This window comes from Epinephelus lanceolatus, chromosome 11 (assembly GCF_041903045.1).
Source record: "Epinephelus lanceolatus isolate andai-2023 chromosome 11, ASM4190304v1, whole genome shotgun sequence".
NCBI classification, from domain to species: domain Eukaryota; kingdom Metazoa; phylum Chordata; class Actinopteri; order Perciformes; family Serranidae; genus Epinephelus; species Epinephelus lanceolatus.
Window position 1 is genome coordinate 24,809,929 of NC_135744.1, and position 18,889 is coordinate 24,828,817.

Sequence of the window (18,889 nt, forward strand, 5' to 3'; positions counted from 1 at the left end):
CCTGTTTTATTTTGTGATCACTCACCGCTGTCTCTGTTCCAGGTTCCTGTCTGCCCTGCCCCCTCCCCGTCTGTGTGCACCTGATCCCTGATTGTGTCTCCCGCACCTGTGTCTAATCACTCCCCATCAGTCCTGCATACATTCCTCGTGTGTCTTGTCTCGTTGCCAGTTCGTCGATGCTCACTGCTCACGTTCCAGCGTTTCTCTCAGTCATAGTCATAGTGTGTTTGATCCTTGCCTGTTTTTTGACCTTGCCTTTTTGCCTCACGTCTTGGATACCTCTGCCTGGTTTGTACTACTTCCTTGTGTATATACCGCTGCCTGGAATAAACCTTGTTTTACTGTGTGTAACCGGTCTGAGTCGTGCATTTGAGCCCTGCCTTTTCTTGCCCAAGTTCATGACAGAGCATGCACAAAACAAATCTGAGTGCTACTCAGGTCAACTTTTGGGAGCACAGTGATTATTAGATTTGTGTGCTGGGGTTATTGGATTATGTGTGCAATGTTTATTAGATTAGAGCACAAGGGAAGACAAAAGTGTGAGCATAACAAATGATGTTTGTGAGCATGCTGGCTCAAACGTGTAACCACGTTTGAGCCAGCTCTACCGTCACTTTTGGTACTCTGAATACCCTGAATCAAATCAACTTTATTTGTATGGCACTTTTCATACAACAGTAACACAAAGTGCCTCACAGAGGTTAAAAACAACAAAGATCCAAAACAGAAAACAAAAAGAAAAGAGAAAACCCAACCCTCCCACCCCGCATAGAGATAGTAAATATACACACACACACACACACACACACACACACACACACACACACACACACACACACACACACACACACACACACTAGCTATCACTAAAGAGACATGGCCGAGCACCGAGACCCGAGACAAGGAAAAAGCCACCTCTGGGGGCCATCCACACTGAGAGGGCCCACGGTCCACAGCCACAGGGAGCGCCGCCATAGAGACCTCCCGGACCTGGGCAGACATGAGGCTCCACACCGAGGTGCAGTGCCCTACAGCCACCCAGGTCAGAGCGGTCTCCCAACGGCACCCCCTTCGGGAGACCAGGAACAACTCTCAGTGTGGTAGGCCCCCATAAGGAAACACTGGAGCTAAAAGCTGAGGGACTAAAACAGTAAGATAGGATAAAAGGTATAAAAAGAACCAAATAAACAAAAAGCTATTTAGCTCATAAAATTGAGTTAGTAGCTAGGTAAGAATGATCTAAAACAGAGACATAAAATGCATCAAAACTAAAACCTATAGGCTAACTAAAATAACAAAAGATAAAGGTTAAATGAGATAAGAACGTAAAAAGAGGAAGGGTAAGAATATAAAAAATAAATAAAAAATAGATAATGGATAGATAAATTGGTTATAAGAGGAATTTAAAATAGATAAATAAAGAGATCAGTTAAAAGCCTGATTAAAAAGATGAGTCTTGAGCCTCTTTTTAAAAACATCAACAGTCTCTGCAGCTCTGAGGTTCTCCGGCAGGCTGTTCCACAATTGGGGGCCATAATAACTAAATGCCGCCTCCCTGTGTGTTTTAGTCCTAACTTGTGGTATGGTTAAAAGGCTGGTGCCGGAGGACCTCAGGGTCCGCGAGGGTTGATATGGTAAAAGCAGGTCAGATAAATAAGAAGGCCCAAGACCGTTAAGACATTTAAAAACTAATAAAATAACCTTAAAATCGACCCTGAAGCGCACGGGGAGCCAATGCAGCAATTTTAAAACTGGTGTAATGTGCTCCCGCCCTCTGGTCCTCGTCAGCACTCGTGCAGCTGAATTCTGTAATAATTGTAGATTTGAGATACTCTTTTTGGGAAGACCAGAGAGCAGGGCATTACAATAATCTAACCTACAGGAGATAAAAGCATGCATCAGCACCTCCGTGCTGGTGGACTCTGGCTATATTCTTAAAGTGGTAGAAACCTGCCTTTGTTATGTTTTTAATATGTGGAATAAAACAGAGCTCAGAGTCAAAAATCACACCCAGATTTTTTACAGATTGTGTTGGTTTAAAATCCTGTAGTTTTGGTAAAAGTTTCTCTCTCTGGCCTTTAGGACCAATGACTAAAACCTCTATTTTGTCCTGGTTGAGCTGCAGGAAATTCACTGCCATCCATGACTTTATATCTAAAATGCAGTTAAAAAGGGCATCAATTGGCCCTGTGTCATCAGGAGACACGGCGATGTACAGTTGCGTATCATCAGCATAACTATGAAAGCTGATGCCGTGCCTCCTGATGACGTCCCCCAGAGGAAGCATGTAGAGATTAAAAAGAGTTGGACCTAAAATTGACCCCTGGGGGACCCCACACTTTATCTCATGGGTTCCTGAGGAACATGTATCCAGACTTAGAAAGAAGTGTCGATCAGTAAGGTAAGAGACGAACCAGTTAAAAACAGTACCAGAGAGGCTGACCAGGTGCCTCAGTCTATTTAATAAAATGTGATGGTCTACTGTATCGAAGGCGGCGGTTAGATCCAGTAGTACCAAGACTGTGAGTTTATGGTTATCTAAATTGCACCTGATGTCGTTTAAAATCTTTAAAAGGGCTGTCTCAGTACTGTGGTTCATCCTAAAACCAGACTGATACTTCTCTAAAGTGTTATTTGTATTTAAAAAATCATTTACTTGGTTAAAAACCAGTTTCTCTAAAATTTTGCTTAAAATGGTAAGTTGGATACAGGTCGATAATTATTAAAAAGGTTGGGGTCTAAATTGCTCTTCTTCAGAAGGGGCCTCACCACTGCCCTTTTCAAGGAGGCCGGGAAGACACCTGTCTGAAGAGAGCAATTCACCATGTACAGTAGCTGTTCCTCAAAGAATCCATAAAATGTTTTAAAAAATGGTGTGGGAATTGGGTCTAAAAGGCAGGTTGTGGGCTTTACTTGGGAGAAAACTCGGCCAAGTGTCCTCGCATCAACCAGGGCAAAACTCTCCAGTGTTTCCTCAGGTAAAAGCAATGATCCAGGTGTGTCCACAGTTAAAATCTGTTGCGATAAAAGACTGGATCTGATGTCATTGATTTTACTTCTGAAGTGGTCTGCAAAGTCCTCACAAAGGGCAAAATATAATTATATAATTATATTAATTATATCTCCACAAAATATCAATTGTGGAGAAGAGGAATTTGGGATTGTTTTTATTGTCAGAGATTAGTTTTTTGAAGTGGGAAATTCTTGCCTGTTTGACTGCGTTATTGTAGGTTTTGAGATGTTGACGTAATATTTCGTAGTGGACTGTTAGGTTTGATTTTCTCCATCTTCTCTCAGCACTCCTGCAGTATCTTTTCAGTTGTTTGATTTCCTGATTTCTCCATGGGGGAGTAGGTTTTGTTCTAATTGTTTTGATTAAAAGTGGAGCCACTGAGTCCAGCGTTGACTTGAGTTTGTTGTTAAAATTGTCCACAATAAAATCACAGGGTGCTGGTAAAATCTCTGCAGGAGTACTCTGTAAATCTGGATAAAATTTGCAGCCACTTCAGAAGTTAGGTAGCGTTTCCTCACTGTTCTCACCGGGGCCTCCTGTTGGTTAAAACTGGTGATGTTAAAAAACACACAAAAGTGGTCGGACACAGCCAGATCCACAACAGAGGACATACCGACGGACAGGCCATAGGTTATGACCAGGTCCAGGGTGTGCCCTCTGCTGTGGGTCGGCTGCGTGATATGTTGTTTAAAATCCAAACAGTTTAAGAGGTTTAAAAATTCTCTGGATACTGGGTCCGAGGTGTTGTCAATGTGTAGATTAAAATCACCAGTTATTAAAATCCTGTTGTAGGTGGAGTGAATGACTGATAATAATTCAGAGAAATCACTGATCAAAGAAGTGGAGTACTGGGGTGGTCTGTAAACTGTTATGCAAAGGATAGGAGGGCTGCTAAAAACAAAGGCATGATGCTCAAATGATGTGTAACTGCTAAAAGAAACTTCATTTGAGGACATTGTGGTTTTTGTTACTGATGCAGTTCCGCCTCCTCTTTTACCTCCCCTAATAGAATATAAAAAGTTAAAATTTGGTTGGCGCCAAGCCATGTCTCTGTAAGGAGAATACTGTCTAGGTTACTGTCTAAAATTAAATCATTTATGATAAAAGATTTGTTTAAAAGGGAGTGCACGTTCAGCACTGCCATTTTAATGTTTGTGCTGAACGTGTGCTCTTCATGACTTTTCAAATGGATGTTAAAAACACGGTTAGGTCTAAAAACATTCCTGATTTTTAACTTTCTAAGTCTAATGATAGTTTTTATGGTGTGAATGTCCTGTGTTTCCGGTTGCAGAGAAGGTGCTACTGAGGGAGAAGTGTGTCTGGTGCAATGTGTAGTGGAGGAGGGTGGAGGTGGGTGAGCAGTAAGTCAGGAGGTGGCTGTGGTGCAGGATCGGACGGTCAGGTCAGTGTTGACTGATAAAAGCCGTGACCCCTCCTGGTTTGGGTGGAGGCCGTCCAGAAGGCAAACTTCATCTGAGAACAGAACTAGAACTGGAAGCAAAGGCTCATCCAGTTATACCTTATTCCCATGGCATGGTTCAGCTCGACTCACTTTTGGTTCTAGGTTCTTTTCTGTGTTTAAGTTTCCACTGCAAAGAATTTTGGTCTGTATTTATGGTAGCTTGGATGTTTAAAACTAGCGGGCTTTTGCAGCATGTGCCATCTTGCCTAAGTGATAATTCTAGTGACAATTCCCTCTGACCTGTCTGCAGTGTAACTCCACCTTATTGGCTCAGCTGGCTTGAAACCTCAACCGAAGTGGTCCTTGAAAAAGTACCTGTCACTACCCCAACCTGTTCTCATTCTGACCTTGTCAAATGCCGCCGCTTTGTCAGTGATCTGGACGTTAGATACTGATGCAAAAAAGCACCTTTTACGGTGGTATAATACGGCGGCAGTTGTTGATGCAGTGGCACCAACTGAAGTCATCAAATAGCAGTGCTATGTCAGTGGACGTCTAAAAGCCAAAAAGCGCAGTTCCTCTAATGGCCACTTGAGGCTGGGTCCGAAAGCCAATCTCCATCATAGACTGTAAAAATAATGGACGCAACCAGTGGATTGCCCGCTCTGGGTTGGGAGAGAGCTGCTGCCTCAAGCGAGGGAGTTCAAGTATCTCAGAGTCTTGTTCACGAGTGAGGGTAGAATGGAGCGTGAGATGGAACGGCGGCTTGGTGCAGTTTGGGTTTTTGGAGCCAGAGATGACCAAATCTAGGCGAGAGGGTGGATCTGACTGAGGTCAACGAAACTATAAGCAGACAGCCAGTCACTCAAAGCAGCCTGCCCTTAATCATGCATAACTTTAAGCCTTAATAAAATGTAAATAGGTGAGTTATATAAAAATTCACCCCCCCCATAGAGTTGTCATGAAGGGGTAAGTGCCATCCCTTTATTTCTAGTGCTATGTGTTGTGACCCTCCAACACTGCAGCTCCAATTGTGCTGTGCATAGCTCCCATGGGACCCCTGCGACCCCTGTGTCCAGCTTTCTCTGAAAAGCCTTGACACCTGGTTAATGGAGCCGGAGGTCATTAAGGAATTGGAAGCAGATGGCCAGTGTCTCCGGGTTGCTTAAAACCCACCCTGTGGTCATCTTTGATGGACTTCTTCTTCCTGGTGAAGTCATGTTGTGTTTGAAGTTCTTTTGCTTTTCTGCAGTTCATTTTTGCATCATTCTGGCTTTCTGCCAGCATCCTCTGTCAGCTTCAAAATCATTGCATTTGTTGAAATGTAACTGATGCTTTATAATGTTATTACAATAATACAGTTAAACATGCAGTATACATGATGTCTATTTTGTCATGTACACTAATTTCAATACAGCACATTTAGGATAGAAAATAAATAAACTGTCAGTAACTAAAGACAATAAAAATATTATTAAATGTTGAAATAAATAGATGGTCAAAATTTTGATTTTGGTTTATTTCATATTTTATTTTTATAATTTACTTTAATTTATTTCTGTATTTCTGCATCATTTGTATTTCCACATTTCTGCATTAATTTATTTCTGCACGTCTTCATTAATAATCTCTGTGTCTGTAGTTTAATGATGTGGGTGGTGCTAACCTCACTTGAAAGCAGGACTGATCAGCTGGGCAAGCTCTTGAAACCAATCCTGCTTCACAGAGATGTAATTACAAGCTACTACCTTATTATCATACACACAGAAGTCGCCTTGTGGTGACACAGTAACTTCAGTCTGACGCAAATGACAGGGAATGTAATTCAGTTTAAAATGTTTAGTGAAAAGTTAAAATTACACTGAGTCACACGGTAAAAATACAGGGTGCTCCTGTGCCTAATGCAGCTCTCTGCTCAACTAACCTGCACATAAATTATGAAATTAAAGGGAGCAACATTCTCAAAATTCAACATAGCCTACATGCATTTTGTCTTTTTACATTTTTATACATTACCTATATTTTATACAATGTCTGGAAATTATTTTTGCATGATATTTAAATGTACTTATATCCATACACTGTGGCTCTTACAAGCCGAAATAAAGAATAAAGATGTGGAAACCCATGAATAAATAACTGTAAATGTAGGCCTAAAGAAATGTAGAGATAAAGTGAAGACACTTTTTCTTACATCCTGACTGAACACCAACACTTTATTTATGTACTTGTTACTTTATTTCAGCATTTAGTTATAAAGATATTGTTTTATTTATTAACTGAAGTATGTATTTATTTTTGTATTTATCTCATAAGTTTTTGCACACTACATGTGTGCGACCACAGAGCTGTGAACAATGGGACTGTGTTTGCCTTCTGGCAGGTCAAGTGGACACCTAACAGCTAGTTAGCTGTCCATATGGGCCAAGCGTCTATGTTGACTTACAGACTGACCCAGATTATCTTTGCTGGAGGATTAGAGCAATGTCCCTGAGGAAGAGGAAGAGGAGGACGTCCCGTATGGGCTGTATTTGTGTTGTAAAGCTCCTGCAACTTTTCAGGTAACATTTTTTTTTACTGTCTCCTAGCTGGTTTTTACAACAGGGGTGTATGTTCCTAATACCTGTGGTGTCATGTCAGTGGACTGTAGGCTAGCTGCTAATGCTAGGTGTACATTAGCCCTGTCTGCTAGATATACAGTAGATGTTCAGGTTTTCCAGGGGCATTTTTCTAAAGGTTTAGTCAAAATGTCAATGAAAGAAAAAGAAAGAAAACAGTAGCTGCCACAGCTGCAGCAGAAGACTCACTGTCCTTCAAAGTTTACAAATTGCCATGGCAACAGGTCCCGCTCTGTGATAAATTATGACGTTAGCTGTCCCATGTGGTAAGGCTGATTATAATCACTGCATTTTAATTGGTTTGCTGTTGGCATTATTTTACCACAAGGCAGTTAACCAACTATTGTTACTGAAGGAGCAACCTGGCTAATATTGAATCTCAGAGAATTTTAGTGGCAGTTTTTAGGTAGCTGTACCTGAGTGTCATCAACCCGAACAGGGCTTCACAGCGGTGCCGTGCTAGCAATGTTATGTCATGCAACCATATTGTTGTTTGTTTGTTTTAGACATACAAGAAAATAGATAAATCAATAATGAAAGTATTTCTGAGCTGCACCTTTAAACAACAGTGAAAAGTCCCATCAATATACAGCAGCATTTTGCAGCTAAGGTTCACAACTAACCATTTATCAAGTAATGTTTTAAGCAATGCTGTTTGGTTGTGTAGAGTTCTACAGCACCTCTACTCTTATTCTTTGTGCTTGGTATGTAACATGATATATCATTGTCTTTTCTCAACAGGACACATTTCCCCTGCTGACTATAATGCCTTCCACAAAGAGCTCTAATCACTGGACGTTATCAGAGTTCATTGGGCAGCGGAGGCTTTTAGGACTCGGAGCTCTGCTGGCATGGCTCGTCCTCTTCCATCTCCTTGTGAACGTCTGGCTCCTCTGCATCTTCACCAGTCTCTTGGTGGTTCTGGGGGGTTGGCTCGGGTCCCGTGCCTTACTGGACGCAAACAGCCTTCTCCACTTGGAGCACTTTTTGCCTCTTGGCAAAGTTAACCCACCCCTGAATTCACCTGAACATGAGTGGAGGTTGAACCACGAGATCAACAGTGTTGTCCACAAAGCGGTGCGTGATTTTGTGTCCTCGTGGTATCGCACTTTGCTGCCAGGGGTGGAGGGGGAGTTTGAGCGTTCGGTGTGTGATTCGATGCTGGAGTCAGTGATGGAGCTGAAGGAGCGTGCACGGCGAGTGGACAGAAAAGCACTGGTTCAACGGCTGCTAGAGCTGTACGGCTGTCACCTGCAGAGCTACATGACGGCAAGACAAATACAGTTGACACAAAAGGAGAGAATCAGCCTCTGGCAGCTGTACAGTGAAGTAGATGCCCCTCATCCAGCTGTGAGCAATGCAGTCGCTGAGCTCAGCTACTCAAGAGCTCTGGTAAACCTCGTCTTACATGTGCTTGTTCCATACCCTCAGATGGAAACCAGGACAGGAGGCTACATGGTTACAGAACTCATCACCTGCAACGTGCTGTTGCCGCTTATAAGCAGGGTGTCTGATCCCGACTGGCTCAACCAGACCATTGTAGACATAATCACCAGGTCCAGAGAACCACAGGAAATCAGTGTGGATGAACTCCCAGCTGCAGCCTCACTATATGGATGTCAGATCCTGCAGGAGTCCTGGACCACCTGCAGGTCCCTCTCTTCTTCTGATCACCCTACCAGCAGAAGCACCTCTGACCTTGATGATCTGCAGAGCCAGAAAACCATGTGTGAGAGGGATTCCTCACAGAGCAGCATGGTTAGCCTGACGTCTGCTGGGAAAGTAGAAGGCTGTGACGCAGGTTTGCTCACACCTTGCAAAGTGAACTGCTGTGCATTCCCGTCTGGCCACTACTCCCACTCATCAGAGCCCAAAATAATTTCACTTGACTCTCTAATTCCATCAGACTCTGAAGATGACCTGACAGGAGGCTTTTGCGAATGTGGTCCTCCAACAAACTTCTGCAATGTCATAAATTTAAAGGGTGATGAGGCATTCGGCTGCTTTGGTCCTTTGAAAAATCTTGGGCCAAAGGTTGTGGTGCCTGAGGACTCCCAGTGGCCAGCAGGTATGGCCCAGGAGAAATCCCCAACTTGTTCTCCAAGAAGAGTTTGTCTAACCTCATGCAACTTTGATACCTCCAGTAACCAAGCTACACCTGTCAACATCCAGAACGTGCAAATTTCTGGCACTGTCACTGCGAAGGAGCAACGTGGCACAGGCACACATCCCTATACTCTCTACACCGTAAAGGTACTGCCACCTCCTACTCTCTTATGTTTAATATCAGTTACCACACACTGACCTCCACTTTCTGTTTTACAGTTTGAGACGATGGCTGAAAACGGCGGTACTCTGCAACCTGTGTCCTGTCACACTGTCAACCGGAGATACAGCGAGTTCCTCAACTTGCAAACACGTTTGGAGGAGAGGCCTGAAGTCAAGAAAGTAATCAAGAGTAAGAAATGATCATCCCCTTTAATTGACCATTGAACTGCATACCAACACAGATGCATTATTGAAAATCAATGTGATGGATTTTCAGATGTCAAAGGCCCAAAGAAAATGTTCCCTGACCTTTCGTTTGGCAGTGCAGACAGCGACAAGGTTGAAGCCCGTAAAAACCAACTGGATACATTCCTTAAAGTAAGTACAAGATCATAACTTCAGTTCAGTCAGGACTACTTTAGTCATGGAAAACTTTATTTCCATTTCCAGTATTATATTTGCTGGTACGGCTCTATTCTGGGGCCTCTGCCTTTCTTCTTGGGCCTATATAGAAAACCTGATGTGGAGAGAGCAAACCTCCCTGCCCTTCCATGCGCCTTCATGGAAAGTCTGAGGCAGGGAGAGCAGCATCAATGACAAACAGAAATGACACTCATAAGTAAAACACAGCATGAAAAGGAGGAGCTGGGGTGGACGTGGGTTGCACAGTGGCTTGCAGAGGAAGCAGCAACAGTAGGCAGGCCAGAGCAGTTTAAATAGGGCGTCCTGAATGAGATTCGCCAATTGGTTGCATAGAAAGGAATCATGTGATCTATCAGCTGACTCCCTTCTATCAATCAGCTGCTCCATTGGTTGATTGGGCTGCTTGAGATCAGCTGATGTAGCTGGGATGTGAGCTGAGCTTGACGTTGTGTCCTGCCTGAGCTAATGCTATGCTCAGTTAATGAGATGACTTTTGTGAGTCTGTAATTTGATTGATTTTTGTCCTTCTCTAGCAATTAAGCAGCATTCCTGAAACATCAAACAATGAGGACATGCAGGAGTTCCTGGCTCTTAACTCTGATGTTTGTACATATTTTGGAAGACGGCCTTTTGTCAAGTCAAGAATTGATAAGGTGAGAAAGAATCTTCATACTGTAGGTTTTGTGAGGACACTGATAAAATTGATTGATAGAATAAGATCAAAACGTGTCCATGTGGTAAAATCATAGACATAGAGAAAAAGATTGTTTCACAACTATTTAAATTCATTCATTTGTTTATTTACTTTCTGTAATTGCTTATCATGCTGGGGGTCGCTGGGGGACTGGAGCCTTTTCCAGCTGACATTGGGTGAGAGGCGTGGGACACCCTGGACAGGTCGCCACGCTATCACTTAACCTGCATGTCTTTGGACTGTGGGAGGAAGCCGGAGTACCTGGAGAAAATGACCTTGTCAAATTAAATTGAAACTCAAAGTAGCTCAAATCTATTGGCCCTATCAGCCTGGTCTGATGATGATGTCAGCCAGTTGGTCTGCTCTGCCAACAATTTGTGTTTCAGAAAAAAAAATAAAAAATCTTATCAGTATCGGGCCAAAGGTTAATGAAATATACTCACAGTCCCCAGACAATGAATCCTTTTGGTGACCTCCTGACTTTTCATTTAGGGTCATCATCACACAAAAAACTCTACAACACATAAAGATGAAAAACTATTCATGCTCACATTCACACCTAAGGGCAATTTTTAGAGTCAGCAATTAACCTGCATGTCTTTGGACTGTGGGAAGAAGCTGGAGTAGCCGGTGAAAACCCATGCTTACAAGGGGGAGAACATGCAGACTCTGCACAGGGGGGCTCCCGTACCCTGGGGTTTCAACCAGGATCACTCTTGCTGTGAGGTGACAATGCTAACCACTGCTTCACTGTGCCGCCACCTTTTTTATTTATGTTTTGTACTGAGTTTCATGATGACCCGATCAAGACCACAGGCCAAAACACATTGGTCTTTAAAGATATTTGTTTTATGTACTTAAAGTGTTTTGAGATAAATCTAATCAGAGAGTCTAAAGGTAACAGATTTTGCCTTCCAGGGTCTCTAAAGCTCGCTAATAAACACTATAGATTCAATGAAAAGTGAGAGCTACTTTAGGGGAATATAATAATCTCTTGTCTTCTCCACCTTGATTGCCATTAAAGATGGTGGAAAATGCTTTAGACACCTTGAAGACGGCTTTCCCTCATCCTGAGCCCCTCAGTCCGACGGAGGACCTTGAGGGAGACGCTGATGGAAGAACAATGGACAGCAGAAAGTACAGGTGAGTGCTCTGTAGCAGGCCAGTGCCTTTGTTCCCAAAATGTCTGCCATGTGACTTTTTGACAACAAAACAGTGTCCACTTGTGACCCCGAATGACAAGTTGTGACCAGATCAATCAAAAAGCACTTTACCCTCATAGACTGAGTCGCTTGAAACAAATCTCAGAGGCTTTAAGAGATAACATTATACAGGGGTTTACAAGGAAGAGCAAAGGCTAGAGAACATTTTGATATAGATCTGTTTTATTTTGTGTAGCAGGAATGTTGTTCTTTGTGTCTTATTGATTTACAATGTTTATTTTATGACCTCTAATCCATGGGTCTGTCTCACAGAGAGGATAATCAAATAAAACAAACAGTGCAATTCAATTAAAAAATTACAACACTTAGATACACATTGAATGATCTTGTTCCTCCGGTATTCTTGTGAATTTGTGAGTGTTTTGCTTCTGGATTTCAGGAGGCTTATGTTCCCAAGCAAAGTTTCCCCATCTCTGAATATACCTGACATACACCCTAAAGTGACCTACTGCTTCAGTGAAGGCAGCTCTGTAAGTTACCATGCTGTATTTACCGTGTCCGACTGACAAATGTGTGTCTTAAACGGGACACAGCTGACATTTTTGCTCTGCTAATCATAGGTCCTCAATGGCATGTCACTGTCTAGCCTGGAGGGCTTTGTCAAACAGCAGGAAAGACTTTTATGTGAGTCGAATGGGAAGGAGACGGCCAAGCAGAGCTGTGAGCAGCCCGGCAAAGACAAGAAGACTTCAGGGAAAAGTCACGGGACAGGTTGAGATTTACACAACAGTCTTGTCTCATACCCAGTGTTGGGAGGGTTACTTTGAAAACATATTTTACTACAGATTACTGAGTACATGCCCTGAAATGTAATTAGTAACATATTTCACTAGATTACTCAAACTAACTATTCTAAATACTTTTGATTACTTTTGCAGTACTTCAAAATCATTTTGCTGAAGTTATTTGCCTGGGTCTTATATTTTCGTGCCAAAATAACATGACAGTGTCCTGGCTGTCCATCTCCTCTGCCAGTGTCTTGTCGTGGATATGCTGCACACACTTTTTAAAGGATCTGTTTAGGGCACAGGTGTCAAACTCATTTTAATTCATGGACTGCATACAGTCCAATTTGATTGCAGGTGGGTCAGACCAGTAAAACCATTGCATCATATCCTATAAATAACAAACACCTCCATTTTTTTTTTTTAACCTTTCTTTTGTTTAAAGAAGTGCATTTTAAAAACACTCATCCTTCCACAAAACAGATGACAAACAACTTGTGATGTCTTCAGAAGAATAAATGCAATTTCACAGTATTTCAGTTTTCCCACATTCAGTCAGTTGACTACTCACTGTCATTACATGTGCATTTTTCTGTACATTTCCACTATTGTGTAGTAATCCTGACATCACACAAAACTAAAAATCTGAAGATGTATGTTCTGGTGAGGGTGGAAAAGCCTCTGAAGCAGAATTTTACATAACAAAACTCTCAGTATTTAACTTGCTCCTGAAACCTGGCACCTCTTAGCCTTCACAAGTGCATCAAGTGCGCATAGGTGGGCCGGATTGAACCCACTGATGGACCAGTTCTGGCCCCCAGGCCATATGTTTGACACCCCTGCTTTATGGGATATGCGTGTGTCTTAACACCAAGCTAGCTTTACTCTCTGTCCACAGTGAATCTGTAAAAAATGTGCTTCTTTGTCATCATGTAAACAAACAATGTAAGCTACCTGTCAGCTGTGTACTCAGCTGGAGACAGGAGCGCTTAAAAGAGGGGAGAATGCTTTTTATCTTTCTACATTTGTACTTTTTAAGCAGAAAACACACATTTTATATAATAAAATTAACTGGAAATGATATACATTATAGCTAACAGCAGATAGATTGTTTTTAGTGATGGTCATTTACTAGAAACTTTCAGCTCCCTGGCACTCTTCCTCCAACTAGCTGACACCTTATTGAGGTGTTTTTCAAAGAGAGCAAAAGGAATAACTAACTTGAGGTCCCTCTCACCCTTAAAGGCGTAAAATGGTTGAATCTGTCTCAGCACTAGGATTCATCTCTAAACAAAAAAAAAAAGAGCAGAGTTCGTGACTTTTATGCTACTGGAGCACTGATGTACAGTCATGTCTTTTCCCAAGAAATGAAATCAGGGTTCCAAAAAAAAAAGAAGAGAAAGAAAGAGAGAGAGGTTTTTTTTGAGTTTTTAAACAAAATTATTCTTCATTTACAATAGTTTGCAACAAAGACAAACACAGAGTAGAATACAGATCAAAAATAAATAAATAAAATAAATAAGTTCACTTTGATTAAAGCAACACATAACAAAAGTGATTTCCAAGTCTTTTAAAGAGAAAAGCAAGCCTTCATAATCCCATACGTCTCAAAAAGCATCCAAATCCTCCATCTGACATATTATTTATATTCTAATAGTACTCGTGCTCTAAGTAGACTCTTGAAAGCAAGTAAAGAATCACACCTCTGCCCTCTTTCCATTTTCTGTTTCCTACTTAAGATCAGATAAGATACACCTTTATTGATCCCACAGTTGGGAAATTCCAAAAAGGTGCAAGTCGGAGTCAAACATGTGACCACTGCAGCGAGGCATCACCTCTGTTCTGTGGGGCGCCAGCACTATCCACTACGCTACTGACTTAAAGAATTTTTTTTTTTTTTTTTAAGATATTTTTTGGGGCATTTTTAGCCTTTAATGGACAGGACAGACAAGCATGAGGGGGGGAGAGAGAGGGGGAGTGACATGCAGCAAATGGCCACAGGCGGCTGGAGTCGAACCCAGGCTGCGCCCCAGCCTTCTGCATGGGGCGCTTGCTCTACCACCAAGCCACAGACGCCCCCCGACTTAAATAAACTGCCAACTTTGCTGGACACAAAAGAAAGTTCAACAGTCCATTGAGAGAGAAAGAAAGAAAGACAGGAAGAAAGAAAACTGACTGTAAAAATAAAAAGGTGTATGAGAGAGACAGGGATCAAGAGGGGAGGGTGAGGGCCCGCAGTGACTGCATATGCATAGGGTCCAGAAGTTGGTGCTGATAGTGTGTGACTAAAAACTCACATTGTTTTTAGATTTGAGTTCAGAATGTAGTCTTTTAAAAGTATTTTAAAGTCTTCTAATGTATGGTAGTTAGTTTTTTCCCAATGTCAATACGAAGTGTCTCATTCTTGGCAGTGCTGCAGAATCAACATGCAGTAATGCAGCTTCACCACTTGGGTGCAGCAAAACTCCACTGTTAGTTTAGACATTCAGAATATTTCCAGTTGTCACTTTCCAACATTGATGTGCTTTTTCTGTACAGCATGTCTTATGTGTTTTGAGGTGTCCCATCATTGTGTTGCTGTGACTTCACTGTGTTTGTTGCTGTGTGCTGCAGACACAGCTGTGGCAGATGTTGCTTTGAACATTTTGTGTCTGCTGATGAGGGACCAGTGGAGTTGGCTGTGCACTGAGAACATACAGAAGACCATCAGACTGCTCTTTGGCACCTTCATCGAGAGGTAGGAGTTTCCCTCAGTTCACTGCACATACAGCTGTCACATGTAAGTAAGTCAGTGTGTGGCAGTTACACGCTCGCTGCAGCTGATCCTACTACTGACTGTAGACCTACTTTCCTTGCAGATGCCATAGTTGCACATATTATTTTTCCTTCATACAACTGAACAGACAGATGCTGGGTCATTTTCTACAATATGAGGCACTCAGAGGTTTGTGGCATGCGCCTGCTGCATGACCTTCTCTCAGATTGCTTGTCTTTCTGTAAATGCAATGTTTAAGCCTCACTGGGGCTCTAGAATTACCTCTGGACGAGTTTTTACCACACAGTCTGTGGGAACTGTGCTTGTCTAATCTCTTGTGTCCTGCTGTCATTAACTGATTATACAGGCCTCTATTTTTGGACATGACATATGCCTCTGGGAGTTTTAGGGTTCACTAAGCATGTCAGTAAAATGTTCATGCTCCTGCAGAGGTTTATACAGATTTAAAAATGCTTGTTTGTCTTGCTTTCCCCTGTGTGCATGTCTTTCATTCCCCGCTCACCACTCAAAGCATGTTTGCATGTACAGGATGTGCTTTTATTCCAACTTCTTTGTTCTATTCAGTGGCTGATATCTTGTCAAGAAAGCTTACGCATTAAACTACTGATTCTGTCCCAGATGGTTGGATGTAGGAGTTGCCCATCTTACCAGTGCCCCCTGCTGGGTGATTTACCTCCAAGTGCTGCAGGAAGCTGTATGGCCAGGCGGCACACTGCCTGCTCAACCTCGGCCAGAGCGGAGTGCCGCAGAAAGAGAGGAAACCAAGGAGCAGTGTCTGGACTGTTTAATGCAGCTGCTCCCAGGTATGAGACAGCTGTTAGATTCACTTTGTAGCTGGCTGATTTTTTGGAGGCTCCTGAAGCTACGTTGTCCTTTGTGCCTGAACAGAGCTCATCACTGACATGCTGGGAAGTGAGAAGTACAGACTGAGCTTAGAGACCATGCTGGAGTCTTTACAGGACCACCAGATAAACAAGTGAGTCAACGAACAAACTGTCGAGTAAACACACATCTGAGTCTACTGTTTTACGATGACTGCATTCAGGAGCTCAGAAAGTGAATCAGTAATGTGTTCAGCTGCAGTGTGAATTTCTCTGGTTATCGTCTACAATCAGATGTGTGGACTAGAGTCACAAATTTGATGACATTAAACTCAATTAAACAAAATCAAAAGAGACTTGACTTGCAACTTGACTTGGACTTAAACACCAGTGACTCGTGACTTCACTTGGAGACTTGAGCCTTTTGACTTAACACCTTCCCCCAAGCAAACAAGAGTGCCATGACTGATGAGATCCGTTAATTTCTCTTAATTTCCTTAATCAGCCAACATTAACACTGTTCATTCCCAGCAAGTTGACACTTAATTCCCCAGATCCACTTTGTTTGAACCAATCTGTCAGCATCCAATCAAGTTGCAGGAGAGAGCCACAAAGTGCTAATTTAATTTGGAGTTGGTGGTCAACAAAAAATGAAATGCAGTACGCAAAACATGCGGATAGAAAATTACAGACAGAGACACAACAACTTCCAACAAACTTGTTTTAACAAGTAAGTGCAAATGATAAAAAGCAATAATGATTTTTGTTAATTTAATATATTATTAGTCTGTTGTTAAAATAGCATTACATTTAGTAAAGAGTGCAATATGACTTGGGACTTTGGGACTTGAAACTCAATGTGTAGGACTTGGGAATTGACTTGGGACTCAGGTACAAAGACTTCAGACTCACTTGTGACTTGACTTGTGTTACTTGGTCCCACCTCTGTCTATAATACACTAAATTGTATAACTACAAGGGGTGTAACCAAGTGGCAGCCTCAGAGGCTGAAAAATGAAGTCAACGTGGAAGTACCAAAAACTGCAGTTCCTTTAATGACCACTTGAGGCTGGCTCCAAAACAGGCTTAATGCCCACAAACCCCCATGTTGAAATGTCAAACTTCACAGAAAAAATAAACATGTTTGCAGCCTGGTATAAAAACAGTTTTGGTGTCTATAGGTAATTTCAACGTTAATGACAACTGTGTAGGGGGTGATTTTTTTTTTTTTTTTATAAGTCACCAATACATTTTATTAAGGCCCAAAGTTACACATAAGGGCAGGCGGCTTTGAGTGACAGGCTATCTGCCAATTGTGTCCTCAGCTTCTCAGTCAGATACACTGCTCGCTCCTCCACAGTTTTTTTGGGCTCCAAAAAAAAACAAAATAGCGATGGCCAAAATACCAAACCAAGGTCCATAAACCAATGGGTGGCGTCACGGTGGTTATGTCCATTATTTATGCAGTCTATAGGTGTAATGAAAAGATACTATGCATATATGTCACAAAAATATCTGTATAGGTGTCTGTATTTGTAACAACTTGTCTAATGCTGCTTCATTTTTTGCATTAAATAGTTTTTCATTATCATTTATACACTTCATACAACATATGTTGTGCTGCCAAAATAGTAACCACGTATCTGAATCCATCTAATTACAGAATACCATCTCTCCTTGTTAGTATAGAGGACAGCATCTCTGCCTGTCACATGTAACAGGTGTTCAATACCCTGACGACAAGTATATGAAGTGTATTATGTTGTTTCAGTATTTTACTTTTTATAGAATGAGAGGTTAGTGGAAAAACACCACTCAAAATGGGACTGGGCCATACTGCATGATTTTCTTTAAAATGTTAGGAGGGCCAGATTCATGTTAAGTTTTCCTGAAGTGTCTGAAATGAGAAAGCTACAACTGCGTAATTAAAAAAAGTAGATTGTGCGTACCCTTTTGAGACGGTCCCTAACTCCTCAGCTTACCGCATTATATCAAGTCACGCACAGCCATACATCATTCAGTAACAGATACATCTGCTCTATTTAACAATTTCATATTCCATATGATCCCTATAAGCATCTGAATTAATGACAGCTGATGTCATCCCGTCATTAACCCAGTTTGTGTGATTTTGCACAGGCATCTGATCTACTGCATCTGTGACCTGCTGCTGGAGTTTCTGATCCCTGAGTCGTGCGACGAGGCCTTCCAGAGGTCTCTGCTGCAGAGCCTGGCCAAAGACGCAGAGAGGGACAATCTTCACACATGATCAGCACATGATAGCATGTACTTCACATGGATAATGTGCGGCACATGTGTATGAGGGTTATTTATAATGGCCCAGAGTCACTAGAGTCAGCAGGGTGATGGCACAAGATAGCAGCAGCCATTACCTGATTGGCCCGCGGTAACAGAGAGCTCATAAAACCTCCTTCCTCGTGACTTGCTGTGACATAAAGAGGAGAAAGACGAGGATTGTGTGAATATTTCTGAAACACCTAAAGGGGAAACATCAGAGGGAAACAGCTGATTGTACTCAACTACTGCTCTTATGTGCAATGTGCTTATGAAGGATCTACTGCGAACACTGCATTAATAAATAGACAAAACACGCACAGGGTCTGAAACTATTTCTTGTTTTTATAGATGCATTTATTTATTAATTCACTGAGATCTTGTTTTAAATGTTGCAAAAGCTCTCCATAGAGCCTGGAGAAATTGAAATAATGTATATATATTTATTTATTATATAATGTATTGCATTGGCATTTGTGGTGATGTTTTAATATGTCCCAATATGCTTTTACCCGACTGTCCGTGGGAACTGTCTCAGAAAGAATAAATTAGTCAGGCCTCAATATTAAAAGCACTACATGTGAGAAAAAGATTTGACTCATGTTCTTTCAGTGATTCACCTAAAGTCCCA

At 41.9% G+C, this 18,889-nt stretch overlaps 1 protein-coding gene across 1 annotated transcript; it reads left to right on the forward strand.

Moving 5' to 3' along the window:
* Positions 1–6,555: 6,555 nt before the first annotated feature.
* Positions 6,556–18,576, forward strand: snx19a (sorting nexin 19a). Its single transcript, XM_033638265.2, has 12 exons — positions 6,556–6,976; positions 7,775–9,286; positions 9,359–9,491; positions 9,579–9,679; positions 10,258–10,377; positions 11,443–11,561; positions 12,021–12,111; positions 12,202–12,352; positions 14,980–15,103; positions 15,761–15,945; positions 16,031–16,118; positions 18,103–18,576. Exons 2-12 carry the CDS (start codon positions 7,799–7,801, stop codon positions 18,230–18,232), a joined length of 2,730 nt encoding a protein of 909 aa, XP_033494156.1. The 5' UTR covers positions 6,556–6,976; positions 7,775–7,798; the 3' UTR covers positions 18,233–18,576.
* Positions 18,577–18,889: the final 313 nt, after the last annotated feature.